Source organism: Hyla sarda, chromosome 12 (genome assembly GCF_029499605.1).
Source record: "Hyla sarda isolate aHylSar1 chromosome 12, aHylSar1.hap1, whole genome shotgun sequence".
NCBI classification, from domain to species: Eukaryota; Metazoa; Chordata; class Amphibia; order Anura; family Hylidae; genus Hyla; species Hyla sarda.
Window position 1 is genome coordinate 17,123,407 of NC_079200.1, and position 22,506 is coordinate 17,145,912.

The window sequence follows — 22,506 nt, forward strand, 5'->3', positions numbered from 1 at the left end:
TTTAGAACCAATTACCAGGTTTCCATAGAGTTCTGGTCTCAACATACAATGGTTTCAACATACAATGGTCGTCCTGGAAACAATTAATATTGTAACTTGAGGGACCAATGTATATTTAGGGTATATTTAGGATAACACACCATTTCTGGTGTGTTGAGATTAAAAGGCCATTAGCACTCCACACAAAAGAAAACACAAAAAGCGCTTCCTTGTGTGGGGTCACCGAATCAGGGAGATATAGCAAGCGTGAGTGAGTAACGCACTCACCTGGAAAGGTTGTGCAGATTCCAGGCACAACACTTACAAACGCATATCATGGATGAAGATCAGCTGATGCGGCTTCCCACGCTGAGGACATCAGTTTGTTGCATAACAATGGAGAGAAGGCAGGAACGTGGAAGCTGGAATCGCGCTGCTGAAGAAAATAGGTTCTTAGAAGCTGCATAGGTATGAAACTCAAGGGTTTTCTTTTATTAAACATATATTCACACAACGCGTTTCTGGGTATTAACGACCCTTTCATCAGGCACCCGATGAAAGGGTCATTAATACACAGAAACGCGTTGCAGCTTCCAAGAACCTATTTTTCTTCAGCAGCGCGATTCCAGCTTCCACGCTCCTGTCTTCTCTTCATTATTAGCACTCCAGTGGCATTCTGGGAAAAGGAATATGCAAAGAAGCTCATCTCACTACCTTCACACGTAGAATTCTCAAGACATCAGCTTTAGCTCCAGTTACGGAGTCTCAATAAACTGATCGGGATTTAAAGGGGTATAATCCTATCCAAAGAATAGGGAATAACATATCTGATCGCGGGGGTCCTGCCGCTGGGACCCCCCAATCTCTGTGCAGCACCCGGCATTCTAAACAGTGCATGGAGTTCGCGGGAGGTCCCAGCGGCGGGACACCCATGATCAGACATCTTATTCCCTATACTTTGGATAGAGGATAAGATGTCTAGGGATGGAGTACCCCTTTAATGCCAAGCCAGAAGGGAAGAGGACATATATATATATAAAAAAAAAAAATATATATATATAATAATAATAATAATATATATATATATATATATATATATATATATATAGATAGATAGATAGATATATATATATATATATATATACGGTATATTTTAAAACATTTTAAAACAAATCTAAATCTATAGAAAAACATAAGAAAATCCGGTTCCCCTAACGGATTCGTAGGCCATTGTCAGGGGTAATGAATGTATCAGATGAAGCTGCCATAATTTCTTCTTTTGTCTCCTTATTAGCGATTAAATCTCTGCCAGTAGGAGAAGATTAAAAGATTATCTAAAGACTCAGAAATCTCCCAAAGTTTTTTCTTTTTCCCCTGGGTTTCAATGACCCCTCGTTACGGCATAAGACAAGCGCGCCGTCCAATACCGCTATCCCCATACTCTTCGGAGTCACAATTACCGGCAGCATTAGACGGTACTACAGAGCACTTTCTGTGCCGGTGCCAATTTCGGGAGCAATCAGCATTAGACCGGTCTTCGCTGCTCTCTGTGCGGTATCGGGCGGACACGCACATCCGCACTTTCACCGTACTGCAGGCTATTAGGCTGATTGCATCAAAATATATAGGCTTGAAGTTTCCATTCCATTAATAAGTAATTACAGCCGCGCCTGAGGGCTAGTTTGTTTTGGAAAGGATTCGGAGTACAAGTACTTGGTGTTTGCCACAGAAACCCCTTCCATGCCAGGCATGGAAAATTATCTGAAGAACAAGCAACTAAATTAAGATACTATAATACAAATATTGCAATGTTGATGATTAAAGGGGTACTCCGTTGCTAGACATCTTATCCCCTGTGCAAAGGATAGGGGATAAGATGTCTGATCGCGGGGGCCCAGCCCCCGCGATCAGACATCTTATCCCCTATCCTTTGGATAGGGGATAAGATGTCTAGCAACGGAGTACCCCCTTAAAGTAGTACTCCGGTGGAAAACCTTAATTTTTTATTTTTTTATTTTTTTTAATCAACTGGTGCCAGAAAGTTAAAAAATATTAGTAAATTACTTCTATTAAAAAAATCTTAATCCTTCCAGTACTTATTAGCTGCTGAATACTACAGAGGAAACTATTTTCTTTTTGGAACACAGTGCTCTCTGCTGACATCACGAGCACAGTGCTCTCTGCTGACATCTCTGTCCATTTTAGGAACTGTCCAGAGCAGCATATGTTTGCTATGGGGATTTTCTCCTACTCTGGACAGTTCCTAAAATGGACAGAGATGTCAGCAGAGAGCCATGTACTCGTGATATCTCTGCCTTTTGCAGTTTACCGCTTCGTGAATGGGATATCAGAACTACAGAGCCATTTGCACAGTGGAAAGAGTGAGGGAGCAGTATGGAATGTATATGTAGGTCATTCAAGGTCAACACAAGTACAACCACAATGGGCATTGGGATGGTTTTGTTACCCAACATGTGTTGGAGACCATGATACCTCAAAAGTTCTTGAATATAAAGACATAATCTTTGTTTAAAGGGGTACTTCGGTAGAAAACTCTTTTTTTTTTTCTTATTTTTTTTTTAAACAACTGGTGCCAGAAAGTTAAACAGATTTGTAAATTACTTCTATTAAAAAAATCTTAATCCTTCCAGTACTTATTAGCTGCTGAATACTACAGAGGAAATTCTTTTCTTATTGGTACACAGTGCTCTCTGCTGACATCACGAGCACAGTGCTCTCTGCTGACACCTCTGTCCATTTTAGGAACTGTCTGGAGTAGGAGAAAATCCCCATAGCAAACATATGCTGCTCTGGACATTTCCTAAAATGGACAGAGATGTCAGCAGAGAGCAATGTGCTCGTGATGTCAGCAAAGAGCACTGTGTTTCAAAAAGAAAACAATTTCCTCTGGAAACCAGCCTCTATGGTGTCTCTCATACTCTGCACACACAGAAGAGGTGAGTCTGCTTCCCTATACCTCTATAGTACACCCTCGGGAGCAGAAGTTGCATTGAGAACATTATAGAGCAGTACTAAGCAGTGTAAACTGTGAATCAAGCATTGATCTGAGATATAACACTTACTATAAGCTGCTGCCCTGTGTGTGTACATGAGGAGCAGCGCTGTTTCTGGCCATTATATTACTTGTATATGTTATTTTTCATCAGTTTTCCCTTCTGTAGGCCTCATCTTTAACTTTCAGGTGTCCCTGATCTAGTTGGAGGAGACTAACCTCTATGGTGTTTCTCATACACTGCACACGCAGAAGAGGTGAGTCCGCTTCCCTATATCTCTATAGTACACCCTCGGGAGCAGAAGTTGCATTGAGAACATTATAGAGCAGTACTAAGCAGTGTAAACTGTGAATCAAGCATTAAGCTGAGATATAAAACTTACTATAAGCTGCTCTTCTGTGTGTGTGTGTACATGAGGAGCAGCGCTATCTCTGGCCATTATATCTCTTGTATATGGTATTTTTCAACATAGTTAGTGGAGACTAGCGTCTAAGGTGTCTCTCATACACTGCACACACACAAAAGGTGAGTCTGCTTCCCTTTATCTCTATAGTACACCCTCGGGAGCAGAAGTTGCATTGAGAACATTATAGAGCAGTACTAAGCAGTGTAAACTGTGAATCAAGCATTAAGCTGAGATATAAAACTTACTATAAGCTGCTCTTCTGTGTGTGTGTGTACATGAGGAGCAGCGCTATCTCTGGCCATTATATCTCTTGTATATGGTATTTTTCAACATAGTTAGTGGAGACTAGCGTCTAAGGTGTCTCTCATACACTGCACACACACAAAAGGTGAGTCTGCTTCCCTTTATCTCTATAGTACACCCTCGTGAGCAGAAGTTGCATTAAGAACATTATAGAGCAGTACTAAAGAGTGTAAACTGTGAATCAAGCATTAAGCTGAGATATAAAACTTACTATAAGCTGCTGTTCTGTGTGTTGCTTCGTCAATTTCTAACTCTGCAGCTAACTACCCCCAAAATCCACAGGCATTGTAACTCGATGCTGTATTCAACATACAATGCGTTCTGAGAGCCCATCGTATGTTAAAACTATCGTATGTCAGGGCCATGTTTAGGGACCACTGTATATATATATATATATATATATATATATATATAGATGTATACATTAATGTATGCATGTATATTCCAGCATACATTCTGAATGGCTGGAGATATTTCAATGAAATTTGGTACACATGTTACTAATATGTCAACTAAAAATATAGTAGAGTAAAATTAACCCTAACCCCCCCCCCCCCCCCTTATGCGGGGGAGGGGTTGGCTGAAGACCTAGCAAGTCTATGGGACCTCTGCATCTGCAGAAATTGCCCGGGACTTTTCTGCTGGTAAAGTATGATTTAACTTCTGGCAGGCAGGTACAGGAAATAGTTCATGTAGGGGATGGGATATAACAAAGAGATATAAAAATAGGATATAAGGATGGGGAATGAGGTCCTCATGTTTTAATATAAGGTTGGGATATGAGGATGGAATATGAGGATGGTATATGAGGACGAGATATGAGGACGAGATATGTGGTTGAGATATGAGGATAGGATCTGAAGACAGGGTATGAGGATGGGATATAAGGATGGGCTGTGGGAAAGGTACATGAAGACGGAGTATGAGGACAGGATATTAGGACGGGCTGTGGATAAGGAATGTGAGGTTGGAATATAAGGTTGGGCTATGAGATCAAGATATGAGGACGGGATATGAGGTTGGGATATGAGGACATGATATGAGGTCGGAATATGAGGTTGGGATATGAGGTCGGAATATGAGGTTGGGATATGAGATCAAGATATGAGAACAGGATATGAGGTTGGGATATGAGGTCGGAATATGAGGTTGGGATATGAGGTCGGAATATGAGATCAAGATATGAGGACAGGATATGAGGATGGGATATAAGGATTAGATATGAGGATTATATATGAGGACAGGATATGAGGACGGATATGAGGACAGGATATGAGGACAGGATATGAGGACGGGATATGAGGACAGATATGAGGACAGGATATGAGGATGAGATATGAGGATTAGATATGAGGACAGATATGAGGACAGGATATTAGGACAGGATATGAGGATGGGATATGAGGATTAGATATGAGGATGGGATATGAGGACAGGATATGAGATCAGGATATGAGGACGGGATATGAGGACGGGATATAAGGACAGGATATGAGGACGGGATATGAGGACGGGATATAAGGACAAGATAGATATGAGGACAGGATATGAGGATTAGATATGAGGTCGGGATATGAGGACGGGATATGAGGACAGGATATGAGGACAGGATATGAGGACGAGATATGAGGACAGGACATGAGGACGGGATATGAGGACAGGATATGAGGACGAAATATGAGGAAGAGATCATCATTATTGCTATTCCTCTCCCACAAGGTTTGGATAGGAAGACCGAGCAACTCCAAGTACTCTGCTAGTGTAATATATATATATATATATATATATATATATATATATATATGTGCTTTTTTTTTTTACTTTCTTTTACTCCCTGATAGAACCATTTCATTTAATATTATATTCTATTTCCAGTGAACCCCCTTAAATAAACTGGACCTTGCCTTCAAATAACATGTTCTTCTACAATGCAGAGTCTGTGTATGAGAGACAATTGTTATCTGGTCTCCATATTGTGTAATCAGATCCCAGCAGGGTCTCATCCATTCATTAATGCAAGGTTAATAAAATCAGCCGCGTGTAATCAGATAATCGTCGGAGCCGCTTTTCATGCAGAATCTACCCCCGGCCAGATGCGGCTCCGACTATTATCTGATTACACGCGGCTCTGCTGCTGCAGCCATCAACCCCATCGGCCCTGATTGTGAGAAAACACGTTTGATGCGCTAAACATAAATCCTTACAAATAAGGAGCCGGAGACCTGGTGGTTGGGGGTGGGGGGTGGGGGGGGGGGGTGGGGGATGGGGCATTTGGCACAATAAGTGATGTTTTGGTATGGGGGGTGTGATGAGGGCAGATGTTGTTACCCTAGGGGCAAAGGGCATTAACCCCTTGTATTCGTGATGCCAGGGCGTGGTTTAGCCTAAAACCACCCGAAGGAATACCGCTGGATCCTGGGCTAGGCACGGGGGGGGGTTGTCAATAAAGACTCCGACACCAAGTTATGGGACAACGGTAGCTTTACTGAGGGTAGAAAGTTGGCAAAGTCTATACAGATCAGCCAGGACCCAAGGAGGTGACCAGTGACTCAGAGACCTTAACCCTTTAAGGACCCAGCCAATTTTCAGTGTAGGACCCGGCCATTTTTTGCACATCTGACCACTTTCACTTTAAGCATTAATAACTCTGGGATGCTTTTACCTTTCATTCTGATTCCGAAAATGTTTTTTTTCGTGACATATTCTACTTTATGTTAGTGGTAAATTTTCGTCGATACTTGCATCATTGGTGAAAAATTTCAAAATTTTATGAAAAAATAAAAAATGTAGCTTTTTTTTTTTTACTTTGAAAGCTCTCTGCTTGTAAGGAAAATAGACATTCCAAATAAATTATATATTGATTCACATATACAATATGTCTACTTTATGTTTTCATCATAACGTTGACATGTTTTTACTTTTGGAAGACATCAGAGGGCTTCAAAATTCAGCAGCAATTTTCCAATTTTCCACAAAATTTTCAAAATCGGAATTTTTCAGGGACCAGTTCAGGTTTGAAGTGGATTTGAAGGGCCTTCATATTAGAAATACCCCACAAATGACCCCATTATAAAAACTGCACCCCCCCAAAGTATTCAAAATGACATTCAGTAAGTGTGTTATCCCTTTAGATGTTTCACAGGAATAGCAGCAAATTGATGGAGAAAATTCAAAACCTTCATGGGTAATAGGAGAAAAAACCTTCAGGGGTAATAGGAGAAAAAGTCCCCCAAAATTTGTAACCCAATTTCTCTCGAGTGTATGTCAAGTGTTCGGCGGGCGCAGTAGAGGGCTCAGAAGCGAAGGAGCAACAATAGGATTTTGGAGAGTGAATTTTGATGAAGTGGTTTTTGGGGGACATGTCACATTTAGGAAGCCCCCACATGACACACCATTTTGGAAACTACACCCCTCAAGGCACGTAACAAGGGGTCCAGTGAGCCTTAACACCCCACAGGTGTTTGATGACTTTTTGTTAAAGTCGGATGTGTAAATGAAAAAAAAAATTTCACTAAAGTGCAGTTTTTTCCCCAAATTTACCATTTTTACAAAAGGTAATAGGAGAAAATGCCCCCCAAAATTTGCAACCCCATCTCTTCTGAGTATGGAAATACCCCATGTTAGGAGGTAAAATTCTCTGCAGACGAACTACAATGCTCAGAAGAGAAGGAGTCACATTTGGCTTTTGGAAAGCAAATTTTGCTGAAATGGTTTTTGGGGGGCATGTCGCATTTTGGAAGCCCCTATGGTGCCAGCACAGCAAAAAACAACCCACATGGCATGCTATTTTGGAAACTACACCCCTCAAGGAACGTAACAAAGGGTACAGTGAGTCTTAAGACCTCACAGGTGTTTGACGACTTTTTGTTAAAGTCAGATGTGTAAATGAAAAAAAAAAATGTTTTCACCAAAATGCAGTTTTTTGCCCAAATTTTTAATTTTTACAAGGGTTAATAGGAGAAAATGACCCCCATAATTTGTAACCCCATTTCTTCTGAGTGTGGAAATACCCCATGTGTGGACGTCAAGTGCTCTGCTGGCGAACTACAATGCTCATAAGAGAAGGAGCGCCATTGAGCTTTTTGAGAGTGAATTTTTTGGAATGGAAGTCAGGGGCCATGTGCGTTTACAAAGCCCCCCCCCCCCCCGTGGTGCCAGAACAGTGAACCCCCACATGTGACCCCATTTTGGAAACTACACCCCTCACGTAATGTAATAAGGGGTGCAGTGAGTATTTACACCCCACTGGTGTTTGACAGATATTTGGAACAGTGGGCTGTGCAAATGAAAAATTACAAAATCGTGTCTGTACCTGTGTTTCATGGTGGTCTCACAATTCATCTGTGATTTTTGCCCCGATGTCTATTTTTAACAGCATACGAAATGACTGTCGTCTCAGGTTTTCTCAGGATGCAGTGTGGCCCGAGACATTACATCGCTAGTCAGGCGATCAGAGGGAGCCTGTCTGTGCTTCAATGGGTGGAGCGACCGCTGGGTGGGAGGGAGATCATTCTGCAAGGAATTGTAGTTTTGCAAGCTGGAGGCACCCTGGTTAGAAAACACTGGTCTATTGCATTGAAGCGATCACAAGTGTGTTTCAATGGGTAGGGTGGCTGATGTGTGTGAATCATGGGACTTGCAGTTTAGGGGAATGAACTCCAACAGTTCACAAAAAGATATCCTCAGCATTATGGTAATCTCACAACACAGCCATTTATCTCCAAGACAAGCACCGATCCTTCCTAAGCATGTCCATTACTGTCTGCCAGGTACGTACTAAAAGAACCCCTATAAGTCCTTAAAAGGGGACTCCGGTGAAAACCTTTTTTCTTTTAAATCAACTGGTGGCAGAAAGTTAAACATATTTGTAAATTACTTCTATTAAAAAATCTTAATTGTTCCTGTACTTATTAGCTGCTGAATACTACAGAGGAAATTCTTTTCTTTTTGGAATGCTCTCTGAAGACATCACGAGCACAGTTCTCTCTGCTGACATTATTATAATAATAATAATAATAACACTTTATTTATTGTTGTCCTTAGTGGGATTTGAACCCAAGTCCCCAGCACTGAAAGGCAGCAGTGCTAACCACTGAGCCACCATGCTGCCCTTAGCACACATCTGCTATGCATGGTTGCTAAAATGGACAGAGATGTCAGCAGAGAGCACTGTGCTCGTGATGTCATCAGTGTTCCAAAAAGAAAGGAATTTCCTCTGTAGCATTCAGCAGCTAATAAGTACTGGAAGGATTAAGATTTTTTTTAATAGGAGTAATTTACAAATATGTTTAACTTTCTGCCACCAGTTGATTTAAAAGAAAAAAGGTTTTCACTGGAGTACCCCTTTAAAAAGAGGGGCCTTCATATTTATTATATTATCATTTCTTACTGCAGGCATTCCCTAATGCAACCCAACATGGTGGCTAAAAATATGTAACTCACCCTGCAAAAAACAACCCCCCCCCCCCCCCACCAAAACACATAAAAAGAAGAAGTTATGACTCCTAGAATGCAGCGTTGGCCTTGTCCTTCAGGGGTTAATCCAGTGGTCTCAAACTGTGGCCCTCCAGAGGTTGCAAAACTTCAACTCCCAGCATGCCCGGACAGCCGTTGGCTGTCCGGGCATGCTGGGAGTTGAAGTTTTGCAACCTCTGGAGGGCCACAATTTGAGACCACTGGCCATGCCTCTAGGGTTATTTTTAGGTACTGACCAGCTGAATCCTAAAATGTTACTTTATTTGACCTTCTGGCTATGATATCTCTGTAAATCTACCTTATTGTCTCCATTCCTTTAGCCTGGCGAGCGGCCATCTTTTCAGTTATCTCTTGCTGACTGACATGAAGCTGCTATTCTAAGGTCCATGGAGGGAACAATCCTGTCTTTTTCCCCCCTTATCGGAAATTCTTATCAAATCATTATGACGGACTAACATTTTCCATTAACAGTTTCCGAGGAATCATGCCTCCCTGGAAATGATGGTCACATAGAGACACTGACGTGGCGGTAATACATGTCACGCACTTGCCAGTTTTAACGTATTTGATCCCACATGAATCACTGACCTTTACGTTACATAGAAAATGCATTAAAATGTATACTAACAGGCCTCACATCTGTACAAAGCAATAACCTTCACCCCGACACAGCATTTCTACAAAGACATCTATATGGATGTATAGATGTGGTTAGAAAACACTGGTCTTTTGAATGGAAGGCAACTCGTTTGTGTTTCAATGGGTGGGGTGGCTGACGTGTGGGAGGAAGGAAAGTGACCTCACACTTACAAACATGGAACTAGGGGATGTGTAGTTTGAGAACGAAATCCTATAGGAAATAGTCAGTTCACAAAAAAGATAGCCGCAGCGTTATGGCAATCTCATGACACAACTGTAAGAACCTGAAGGGTTAATCTGCACTGAGAGCTTTTGTTTATTCTTGTTGCTGTGGTTATGGCTGCCTGCTGAGACTGGTCAGCTGACCTTGATTTGAGCACCTGTTCAGGCTCCTATATAAGCTGGCAGTCTGCTCTCACACCTTGCCTGCGAAAGAGCTCATACTCCTAGCTAGCATTTGTACTGTATTTTGTATTTCTGGCATATTTGACCCATTGGCTCCGCTCTCTGACACCTCGCCTGTTTCTGCGATTTGGCTTTTCTAATATCACTTGGTACTGACACGGCTTGTGGATTGTGACATATTGTGTGTGCATGTTTAGTTACTATTTCTGTTAGTGTGTGTGATTCCATAGTGTCCCGACCTCCATCTGTAATGTAAGCTTTTATTTTGTTGACGTTTTACTCCCTGCACTTATTCAGGCAGGGACTGTCACCGTGGTTGTGGACCCGTCGCCTAGGGTGGGTACGCAAGTAGGCAGGGCAAGTGGGAGCGGGTGAGTTCAGGGCTTCACTCTTCCCTGCCCTTACGTGACAACAGCCATTTAGCCCCAAGGCAAGCACAGATCCTTCCTAACCATGTCCATTACTGTCTGGTAGATACGTACTAAAATCACCTTATGGTGGATAACCCCTTCAAAGCATGGTGGAGGCAGCACCATGCTGTGAAGACAGGGAGACTGGCCAGGGTTGAAGGGAAAAGATTTTTAATGAAAATCTGATTCAGAGTTGACCTCAGACTGACCCGAATGTTCCCCTTCAAATAGGTCAATAAGCACACAGCCAAGACAGGAGTAGCTTAGGGACAACTCTGGGAATGTCCTTGAGAGGCCCAGCCAGATACCAATGGAACATCTCTGGAAAAACCTTAAAAAAAAGGCATTTACCAATGGTTCCCATTCAACCTGACATAGCTTGAGAGGATTTGCGGAGAAGAATGGGAGAAAATCCCCAAACCAGGCAGGGCTGGTGCAAGGATTTTTGTCATCTTAGGCAAAAGCTAATTTTGCCACCACCTTGACTCTGCCTATTGGCCCGCCCTTTGACACGCCCCACCTTAATACTGTGGTGACACACTGTAACAACCCCCCTTTCTCATATAATTAGCTTACTACTAGGGTGACACACTGTAACAAACCTCCTTCTCATGCTGTGAGTGGTTTGGATGCCGGTTGTCTAACTTTCTTGTGGCAGGCAGAGCAGCGCCCCTCATCATAAGGGCGCTCTAGGCAGCTGTCTATTTTGCCTATAGGCAGAGCCGGCCCTGAATCCAGGTGTGTAAACCTTATGGCCTCATCCCTAAGAAAAATAGAGGCTGGAATCACTAACTAAAGGGCCCTAATACTTATGACACTGCAAGATGTTAGTTTTTCATTATTGGGTATTGAGTGCAGAATCATGGGGGAAAACCTGAATTATTTATTTTTATTTAAAGGGGAACTCCGCCCCTAGACATCTTATCCCCTATTTAATAGATCTTTGATGCGGCCCCCAGACATCCGGTGCATGGAGCGAACTTCGCTCCATGCCAGATGACTGGCGATGCAGGGGCGGAGGACCATGATGCCATGGCCACACCCCGCTCATGAGGTCACGACCACGCCCCCTCAATGCAAGTCTATGGGAGAAGGCGTGGTCATAGCGTCACAAGTGGGGCACGGCCGTGATGTCACGAGCCTTCGGCGCTGAACCCAACACTCTAAACGAATGCCGGGTGCAGCACGGAGATAGCGGGAGTGGCGGGACCCCCCGCAATCAGACATCATATCCCCTATCCTTCAGATAGGGGATAAGATGTATAGGGGCGGAGTACCCCTTTAAGCACACGGAGCAACATAACCAAATGTGAAATACTGGAAGGGTCATAAGACTTTCCGAATGCATTGTATGTTGGATTAAACCCGACACATGTGAAGGCCCCATTAAGTGGTGTGCACAAGATGGCGGGGGTATGCGACCAAATACAATGTAGTTAATGTTGGTTTATTAATTCTCTCCCCCAAAACTACACATAGGTCCCGAGGAGGTGGTGGCCGCGTACAGTGATATCTTTGATCATATTTTCAGTTGTGCTATTTATGTATAATACACGGATATATTTAAGTAAGAACACCCTGTGCTTTGCCCAACGTGTACTTTGTTGAAATATATGTTATACCGTCCTGTAAAGTATTCATAGTAGAAGAAACTGTAATTTGGTCTTTAAATATTCTTATTGTTAACCACATTTTGGCGCAGCTACGTGTGACTGTCTAGTCGCACCGGGTGGTGGATACTCACTGAGGTCACCTTGCGGTATATTTGAGCAGCATTCTGGCATTCAGAGTAGGGGTACTCGGAGGTGGCCATCTCCAGCATACACATCCCAAAGGCGTAGACATCGACGGCTTCATCATACTTCTCTTCATACATCTCCGGGGCCATAAATTCTGGGGTACCTGCAGATATAAAACATCAAGTCACATTCATCCCAACGCTCTAAGGCTGCATTCACACCACGTTTTTGCAATACAGTTCCCGTATCAGGTTCATGATGAAAAATGGATTCCTCAAAACCTGACTAAACTGTATCAAAACGTGTGTACAAATTTTAACCCGTATACGGTTTGAAAAATGATGTCCGGTTGTATCTGTTTTTTAAGAAAAAAAAAACATATACGTTTTTAACTTTTCACTCCATTTTGAATAAAGTTTCACTTGTTTGATTGAAATTCCAAGAAACAAAACTGTGCAAAGTCAAAAGCCATATGGTGAAAACCGGATGGAACCGTACGCACATACGGTTCTGTACGGTTCCCATTGACTCCCATGTTAAAAAAAAAAAAACGTATAAGGTTTAATATGGTTTTTCACCCGGACCAAAAAAACGAGGTAGACTACGGTTTTGGGTACGGGTAAAAAAACGGACAAAACCGTATAAGACACAAAACGGACTAAACTGGATGATGTGTTTGACATACGGTTTAATGTTAAGTCAATGAATACGGTTTTCTATATGGTTCCGTACGGTTTTTTAACTTGAAACCGTATACGGGAACTGTATAGCAAAAATGTGGTGTGCATGTACCCTAAGAGAGTCTATCATAGCAAATAAATCATTTCTGGTGAGGCTAGAAGCTGACATGATGCCTTGCTAAAAGAGAATGGAAGAGCGCTCCATAGCGTATTACCACCGGCGAGCAATCCGCACAGAGGAGAGATGTAGGTCCTTACCGCAGGTGGTTAGTGGACTCACACACAACAATGGTATGCGTGGATGAGGGGAGCCGGGTCCCGACTTCAGCCCTCCTGACAACTTGAACACTTCAAAGGGAAAACTTCTTGGGATGAGACAGGATCGAATCAGCGCTGACCAGGACAAGTGCGAGCGATGAGGTAAAAATGGGAAGCAGCTTATTGGGATAAAATGCAACGCGTTTCACCGCACTTGCATGGTTTCATCAGGAATAATGGATAGACATAGGAAACGAAATCCAGCAACTCACCGCAAAGTGTGCATCAGTGTAGTAAAGCCGCCATGGATGACTGGGATGGTGCGGGAAGCACCATCCCGGTCATTATTGGGATAAAATGCGCCGCGTTTCACCGCACTTGCATGGTTTCATCAGGAATAAGGGATAAACATAGGAAACGAAATCCAGCAACTCACCGCAAAGTGTGCATCAGCGTAGTAAAGCCGCCATGGATGACCGGGATGGTGCGGGAAGCTCAGAGGCTGGCTCCAGAAAGTTAAACAGATTTGTAAATTACTTCTATTTAAAAAAAATCTTAACCCTTTCAGTACTTATGAGCTGCTGAAGTTGAGTTGTTCTTTTCTGTCTAAGCGCTCTCTGATGACACCTGTCTCGGGGACTGTCCAGAGTAGAAGCAAATTCCCACAGCAAACCTCTTCTACTCTGTGCAGTTCCCGAGACAAGCACAGATGTCAGCAGAGAGCACTGTTGCCAGACAGAAAAGAACAACTCAACTTCAGCAGCTGATAATTATTAGAAGGATTAAGATTTTTTAATAGAAGTAATTTACAAATCTGTTTAACTTTCTGGAGCCAGTTGATATATAAAAATATTTTTTTTCCTGGATAACCCCTTTAATTGGGTCTTAGGTGTTTTAGTCAGGTGCCTCCAGGTTCTTTTTTCTTTGATTATTTGCATGGTTTCATCAGGCATCACCGTCAGATGCCTGATGGAACCGCACAAGCGCGGTGAAACAAGTCGCATTTTATCCCAATACAACCCCTTCCCATTTCTACCTTATCACTCGTACTTGTACTGGTCAGCGCCGATTCAATCCTGCCTCATCCCGAGAAGTCTTTCCTTTGATGATGCGTTGCTGACATGTTCACTCATGGCAAACCCAGACTGGCAATCGGCAATCTCAATGAGAAGATCTTTTTTTCAGATTAGGCTATGTTCACATCAGCAATGTGGAGCTCCATTAGGGCGCTCTGTTATGACTGTTTAGACAGAGGTTGTGACACTGGACACCAACAGAACCCAACAGATCCTATTAAAGGGGTACTCCGGTGGAAAACTATTTTTAAGGCTATGTTCACATCAACGATTGGACCTCCGTTAGGAAGCTCTGTTTGCTGATTTTGTTTTTTCTCCACTGAAATCACGAAAAAAGGTGGCATCTAATGGAACCTTATTGGTCCCCATTCAAAGTTAAAGAGGTACTCCGGAGAAAAACAATTTTATTTTTATTTTTTTTACTCAACTGGTGCCAGAACGTTAAACAGATTTGTAAATGACTTCTATATAAAAATCTTAATCCTTCCAGTACTTATCAGCTGCTGTATACTCTTTTTGAATTTCCTTTCTGTCTGACCACAGCGCTCTCTGCTGACACCTCTGTCCGTGTCAGGAACTGTCCAGGGAAGGAGAAAATCCCCATTGCAAACCTCTCCTGCTCTGGACAGTTCCTGACACGGACAGAGGTGTCAGCAGAGAGCACTGTGGTCAGACTGGAAAGAACTACACAAACTCCTCTGGAGCATACAGCAGCTGATAAGTACTGGAAGGGTTAAGATTTTTATATAGAAGTAATTTACAAATCTGTTTAACTTTCTGACACCAGTTGATTTAAAAAAAAAAACAAATAAAAAGAAAAACTTGTTTTTCTCCGGAGTACCCCTTTAACTTTGAATGGGGACCAATAAGGTTCCATTAGATGCCCCCTTTTTTCGTGATTTCAGTGGAGAAAAAACTAAATCAGCAATCAGAGCTTCCTAACGGAGGTCCAATCGTTGATGTGAACATAGCCTTAAAGGGGTACTCCACTGGCCAGCGTCCGGAAGTAAATGTTCCGAACGCTGTTTTCACGCTGCGGGGGTCGGTCATGCCCATTGTGATGTCAAGGTCACGCCCCCTCAATGCAAGTCTATGGGAGGGGGCGTGACAGCTGTCACGCACCCTCCAATTGACTTGCATTGAGAGGGTGGGGCGTGACGTCGTGAGGGAGCGGGGCTATGACATCACAAGCCCCCGGCGCCGCCTCCAGCACTCGGAACAGTTTGTTCAAAACGCTGAGCAGCGGAGTTCCGAACTCTGTAGCCAACGCCGGCAGCTTGTGATGTCATAGCCCCACCCCTTCATGACATCACACCCCCTCAATGCAAGTCTATGGGAGACTTGCATTGAGGGGGCGGGCGTGACATTATGAGGGGCGGGGCTATGACATCATGAGCTCCCGGCATCGGCTCCAGCGCTCGGAACAGTTTGTTCCAAACGCTGAGCAGCGGAGTACCCTTTTAAGATAACATTTCTGGGCTTTTAAATTTTTTCAATTTCTGGTATAAATTATAGTAAATCCATTAGGTGATTAGAGGCCCCACCCCTCCCCCTCTAAGCTCCACCCACATTGTGCTTTTATTTGCATAAAATGGAGGTTATGCAAAAATGAGACTTTTTAAACCCAAACACAGTTTAGTTAAAGGGGTTATCCAGGAAAAAACTTTTTTATATATATCAACTGGCTCCAGAAAGTTAAACAGATTTGTAAATTACTTCTATTAAAAAATCTTAATCCTTTCAGTACTTATGAGCTTCTAAAGTTAAGGTTGTTCTTTTCAGTCTAAGTCCTCTCTGATGACACCTGTCTCGGGAACCGCCCAGTTTAGACGCAATAGCAAACCTCCCCATAGCAAACCTCTTCTAAACTGGGCGGTTCCCGAGACACGTGTCATCAGAGAGCACTTAAGACAGAAAAGAACAACCTTAACTTCAGAAGCACATAAGTGCTGAAAGGATTAAGATTTTTTAATAGAAGTAATTTACAAATCTGTTTAACTTTCTGGAGCCAGTTGATATATATATAAAAAAAGTTTTTTCCTGGAATACCCCTTTAAAGGGGTACTCCGGTGAAAACCTTTTTTCTTTTAAATCAACTGGTGGCAGAAAGTTAAACATATTTGTAAATTGCTTCTATTAAAAAATCTTAATCCTTCCAGTACTTATTAGCTGCTGAATGCTACAGAGGAAATTCCTTTCTTTTTGGAACACTGATGACATCACGAGCACAGTGCTCTCTGCTGACATCTCTGTCCATTTTAGCAACCGTGCATAGCAGATGTGTGCTAAGGGCAGCATGGTGGCTCAGTGGTTAGCACTGTTGCCTTGCAGTGATGGGGACTTGGGTTCAAATCCCACTAAGGACAACAATAAATAAAGCGTTATTCTTATTATAATAACGTCAGCAGAGAGAACTGTGGTTGTGATGTCATCAGAGAGCATTCCAAAAAGAAAAGGATTTCCTCTGTAGCATTCAGCAGCTAATAAGTACAGGAAGGATTAAGATTTTTTAATAGAAGTAATTTACAAATATGTTTAACTTTCTGCCGCCGGTTGATTTAAAAGAAAAAAGGTTTTCACCGGAGTACCCCTTTAATTCTTCCTTTTATCTGCTGTTTTGTTATTTTACCTATAACACTCTTGGCAAAGGAGGCACTCTTCAACGTGGCAAGGCCTAGGTCCCCGATTTTCACAAAGCCTGTGGGCCCCGTGATGAAGATGTTGTCACATTTAAGGTCGCGATGAATGATAGGCGGGCAGCGAGTGTGAAGGAAGTGCAGGCCTTTGAGGATCTGACGGCTCCATCTTTGTAAAACCTTCAGTTTCATTTCCTTGAATCTCTTCAAGTAACTAAAATAACAATTTTGGAGACTAAATTTAGCGCCAAAATAAGCGTTGTCTCTGGGCAACATAATCATTTATAGAAGACGCGCACAGACTGCGGAGAGGGTCAGGAGGCTCCGTTGGACTAGACCAGTGGTCTTCAACCTGCGGACCTCCAGATGTTGCAAAACTACAACTCCCAGCATGCCCGGACAGCCAACGGCTGTCCGGGCATGCTGGGAGTTGTAGTTTTGCAACATCTGGAGGTCCGCAGGTTGAAGACCACTGGACTAGACTCTTCTATATTTAGCATTGCAGACAGATGTGATTTTTTTCTGCTCTGTCTTTATGTTGAGGAATCGTAAATAATTATTTTTGTACAATTTGGCTATTTTCAGGTACAGTCCTTCTGCCGGCATGGGTATCAGAGTATGGTTGGGGCCTTAAAGGGGTACTCCACTGGAAAACTTTTTTTTAAATCAACTGGTGGCAGAAAGTTAAACAGATTTGTAAATGACTTCTATTAAGAAAATCTTAATCCTTCCAGTACTTATTAGCTGCTGAATACTACAGAGGAAATTCTTTTCTTTTTGGAACACAGAGCTCTCTGCTGACATCACGAGCACAGTGCTCTCTGCTGACATCATGACCACAGTGCTCTCTGCTGACATCTCTGTCCATTTTAGGAACTGTCCAGAGCAGCATATGTTTGCTATGGGGATTTTTCTCCTACTCTGGACAGTTCTTAAAATGGACAGCAGAGGTCAGCAGAGAGCACTGTGCTCGTGATGTCAGCAGAGAGCACTGTGTTCCAAAAAAGAAAATAATTTCCTCTGTAGTATTCAGCAGATAATAAGTACTGGAAGGATTAAGATTTTTTTTAATAGAATTAAATTACAAATCTTTTTAACTTTCTGGCACCAGTTGATTTAAAAAAAAAAAGTTTCCACCAGAGTACCCCTTTAAAGGGTACCTCTCATCAAAAAAACTTTTGATATATTATAGATTAATGTCTGCAGAATAACTTTACAATTGCATGTTATTAAAAAATATGCTTCTTTCTATTTAATTTTCCACTTTGAAGAAATGACCACTAGGGGTCTCCCTACCAGTCCTGGCAGCAAGCATTTCAGACTCATGCTGGAGTCTTAAACACTACGAGCTGCCAGATCTGCTTTGTTCACAAAGGAGAACACTCAGAGCTGCCAGCCTGCTTTGTTCACAGCCTGTTTGGCTGTGAACAAAGCAGGCTGGCAGCTCTGAGTGTTTAGGACTCCAGCATGAGTCAGAAATGCTTGCTGACAGGACTGATCGGGAAAAATACAATAGAAAGAAGCATATTTTTAATTAACATGCTATTGGAAAGTTATTCAACATTCATTAATCTAAAATATATCAAAAGTTTATTTGATGAGAGGTACCCTTTAAAGGAGTACTCCGCTACTAGACATCTTATCCCCCCCCCGTGATCTCCTGCAGCACCCGGCATTCTAAACAAACGCTGGGTTCCTGCAGCAGTGGTCATGATGTCACAGCGACGGCCCCTCCATTTATGTCTATGGGAGGGGGCGTGGAGAATGGAGAGGGCATGGCGTGATGTCACGAGGGGGGCGTGGCTGGGATGTCACAATCACGGCCTCCAGCTCCGAGCGTTCTGAACATAATGTTCAGAACGCTGGAGCACCCCTTTAACTCCTGTGTACTCATCATTATCAGTTGAGTGGGGTGCCAACACCTGGTCCACAGCCAATCAGATGATTCCAGAGCAGTGGCACAGACAGCTCCATACATTGTGTAGTGGCCATGTTGGGTTACTGCAGCTCAGGTCTCAAGTGAATAAAGTGTCGGGCGTCGGACCTCCCCCACTGACGGTAAATCCTCAACACATTTTGCCCAGTAAGTTAGGAGCATGGCATGCAGGACTGACATTTCTAAACCTATAAAAAAAAAGGAAACCCCGTCCTTACGTCTTCAGCGTCCCAGAAGTCATCAGCTCCGTCACTAGGACTATACATATCTGCCCCTTTACTATGGACTTCCAGGAGTCGTAAAAGCGGACAATGTTGGGATGTTGCAGACCTTTCAGCATCTCCACTTCTTCGCTGAACCTCTGGCGCTCGGCTTTAGTCAGCTTTCTGGTCTGTACGAAAGAAAACACAGAAAAAAAAATGAATATTAATAATAAGGTTGATATGACCCTAGAACAGGCCCCCTCTAAACAACGCGAAATATGACATATAATTGAATAATGCAGAATTATGAAAACATTCATTATTGTAGATTATCATCAACAAAACCGATATATATATATACTAGCTGAGTAGTCGGCGTTGCCCGTTTTTTCCTTCCTAATCCTTGTTGTGGAGGAAAATCAACAAAGGAGGAAGCTTTTGACTTCACATCCCGTCCTCATATATTGTTGTCATATCCCAACCCCATATCCCGTCCTCATATCCCTTCCTCATATCCCGACCTCCTATCCCGACCTCCTATTCCATCCTCCTATCCAACCTCCTTTTCGGTCCTCATATCCCATCCTCCTATCCCATCCTCCTATCCCGACCTCCTATCCCGACCTCCTATCCCGACCTCCTATTCCGTCCTCCTATTCCATCCTCCTATCCCGACCTCCTATCCCGACCTCCTATCCCGACCTCCTATTCCGTCCTCCTATTCCATCCTCCTATCTCGACCTCCTATCCTGACCTCCTTTCCTGTCCTCCTATCTTGACCTCCTATCCCGACCTCCTATCCTGACCTCCTATTTCATCCTCCTATCCCAACCTCCTTTTCCGTCCTCATATCCCGTCCTCCTATCCCGTCCTCCTATCCCAACCTCCTTTTCCGTCCTCATATCTCGACCTCCTATCCCATCCTCATATCCCGTCCTCTTATCCCATCCTCCTATCCCGACATCTTAACCGACCTCCTATCCAGTCCTCATATCCCGACCTCATATCTCATCCTCCTATCCCGTCCTCCTATCTCAACCTCCTATCCCATCCTACTATCTCAACCTCCTATTTCGACCTCCCATCCCGACCTCCTATCCCAACCCGTATTATGTGTGCCAGGTATTGAAATATCTCCAGCCGTACGGAAGTTATGTGAGAACATACATTTCCCATTGATTTGCATGGGACTTTAAACAAAAACCCCGACCCTCACAAATGGGGGTAGTTAGAGGTTAAATTAACTATCCTATATTTTAAGTGGACATGTAAGTAACATGTGACCAAGTCCTACCAGTAAGTGTGACTGATGACATTTTTCAGCTGATAAATAAAACAAGACTCCTAAACAGTCTTCAGAAAATGTTTCCTACCATTTAGCTGCTACTCAGAGAAAGATAAGTCCGTCAGACAGACATTCTGTTCTCTTAGGGTTAGAGACAGCAGCAGGGAGGAGGAACGAGTTACATACTAGTATAGATTGTGGACAGAGGGGAGAGAATGTTCTGAGGACGCCTCACACAGGCTGTAGAATGAGAGAAGAGCAGACTCAAGGCAGTCTGCAGGGGTAAATCACATGGGCTGTGTACAAATATGGAGAAAGCCCACAAGATAATTCTTATTAAATGTAATATTGCACACATATAGAGAGACAAAGTGGCTGCTGAGGCTGGAAAGGCAGAAATAAGCAACATTTTTAATAAAGACATATAGAGAAAGTATTAATTGCACTAGAGTAAGTACAAAACAAAAACAAAATAAAAATATTTTGAAAGGTGTCCGTAGTCTTTAAAGTGGACCTCCTTACCAGCTACCCAGGTTGTAGTGCCCTGTGCAGGACTGTTCTCTTAATCCCGCTCCCTCTGGATTTCCGATCATTATCCCCCGCTCCCACAGTGGTGTGTGTTACACTCGCGCCTGCTCCCTCAACATGTGTCAAATCCCGCCCGCTCCCGCAAACATTTTGTTTTAGAGATAGCCCACCTTAAAGGGGTACTCTGCCCCTAGACATCTTATCTCCTATCCAAAGGATAGGGGATAAGATGTCTGATCGCAGGGGTCCCCAGCGATCTCGGCTGCAGTACCCCATACATCCAGAGCCAGAGCAAACTTCGCTCCCTAGCGGATGGCAATGCGGGGTGGGGGCTCGTGATGTCACAGCCATGCTCCCTCAATGCAACTCTCCCATAGACTTGCATTGAGGGGGTGTGGCTGTGACATCACGAGAAGGGCGCAGCCTTGACGTCACAAGCCTCTGGCTCGTTCAGACGAGCAGATTTACAGTGTATTTTACGCTGCAGATCCGCCCCTGAAGGACCACTGTATGCTGCCTTTACATGTGCCTGCTCGGAGATGCAATACGCCGCTACGTGCAGACACACTGAAACGATGTGCGAGTCGCTGCGCATGCGCGGTGTACTCGCACACATCGCGGCTGCTCCCCCTGCTCTATGAGCTAGGCCGAGAGCTGTCGCGATGTGCGAGTATACTGCGCATACGTACGGCGACTCGCACATCGCAGTGTGTCTGCTCGTAGCGGAGTATTGCAGCTCCGAGCAGGCACATGTAAAGGGAGCATACAGAGGTCCTTCAGAAGCGAATCCGCAGCGAAATAAGCGCAGAAAATTCACTCGTCTGAACGTACCCTAAACGAACGCTGGGTGCAGCAGGGAGATCGCGGGGGGTCCCGAGCAGCAGGACCCCCACGATCAGACATCTTATCTTATCTCCTATTCTTTGGATAGGGGATAAGATGTGCGGAGTACCCCTTTAAGGCTATTTCCTTACCCCACATGTCATTTCCTTACCCCACATGTCATTTCATCAGCCCCTTTTGGCATTTCAGAGGCTTGCGGGACTGTGCAAGATTTTGTGGGACCCGCTGTATGTTCTGTGACTGACCCCTCCGGCCCGCTCCCTCAAGTATTGTATCGGGTTCTGCAGGACTTACAGGATCCCAACCCCATTGCAGTCCTCTACCAGTGATAGAGATGAGCGAACTTACAGTAAATTCGATTCGTCACCAACTTCTCGGCTCGGCAGTTGATGACTTTTCCTGCATAAATTAGTTCAGCCTTCAGGTGCTCCGGTGGGCTGGAAAAGGTGGATACAGTCCTAGGAAAGAGTCTCCTAGGACTGTATCCACCTTTTCCAGCCCACCGGAGCACCTGAAAGCTGAACTAATTTATGCAGGAAAAGTCATCAACTCCTGAGCCGAGAAGTTCGTGACGAATCGAATTTACTGTAAGTTCGCTCATCTCTAACCAGTGATATGCCTGCCGCTGCATATATATCGTGTATATAACTTTTCCAAACTCCCAGCTATTACCTAACTACATAATGAATGA

General features: G+C 43.5%; 1 protein-coding gene across 3 annotated transcripts in view; it reads right to left on the reverse strand.

Annotated features, from left to right (window-relative positions):
- Positions 1-22,506, reverse strand: part of WNK4 (WNK lysine deficient protein kinase 4) — a 239,614-nt gene that overhangs the window by 88,503 nt on the left and 128,605 nt on the right. For all 3 annotated transcript variants that reach the window (XM_056548981.1, XM_056548982.1, XM_056548983.1), the window contains 3 exons: positions 19,175-19,347; positions 17,014-17,234; positions 12,376-12,533 (listed from right to left, as the gene is read on the reverse strand). In XM_056548981.1, the coding sequence (XP_056404956.1) occupies positions 12,376-12,533; positions 17,014-17,234; positions 19,175-19,347 (552 nt within the window). The remainder of the gene's footprint in view (positions 1-12,375; positions 12,534-17,013; positions 17,235-19,174; positions 19,348-22,506) is intronic.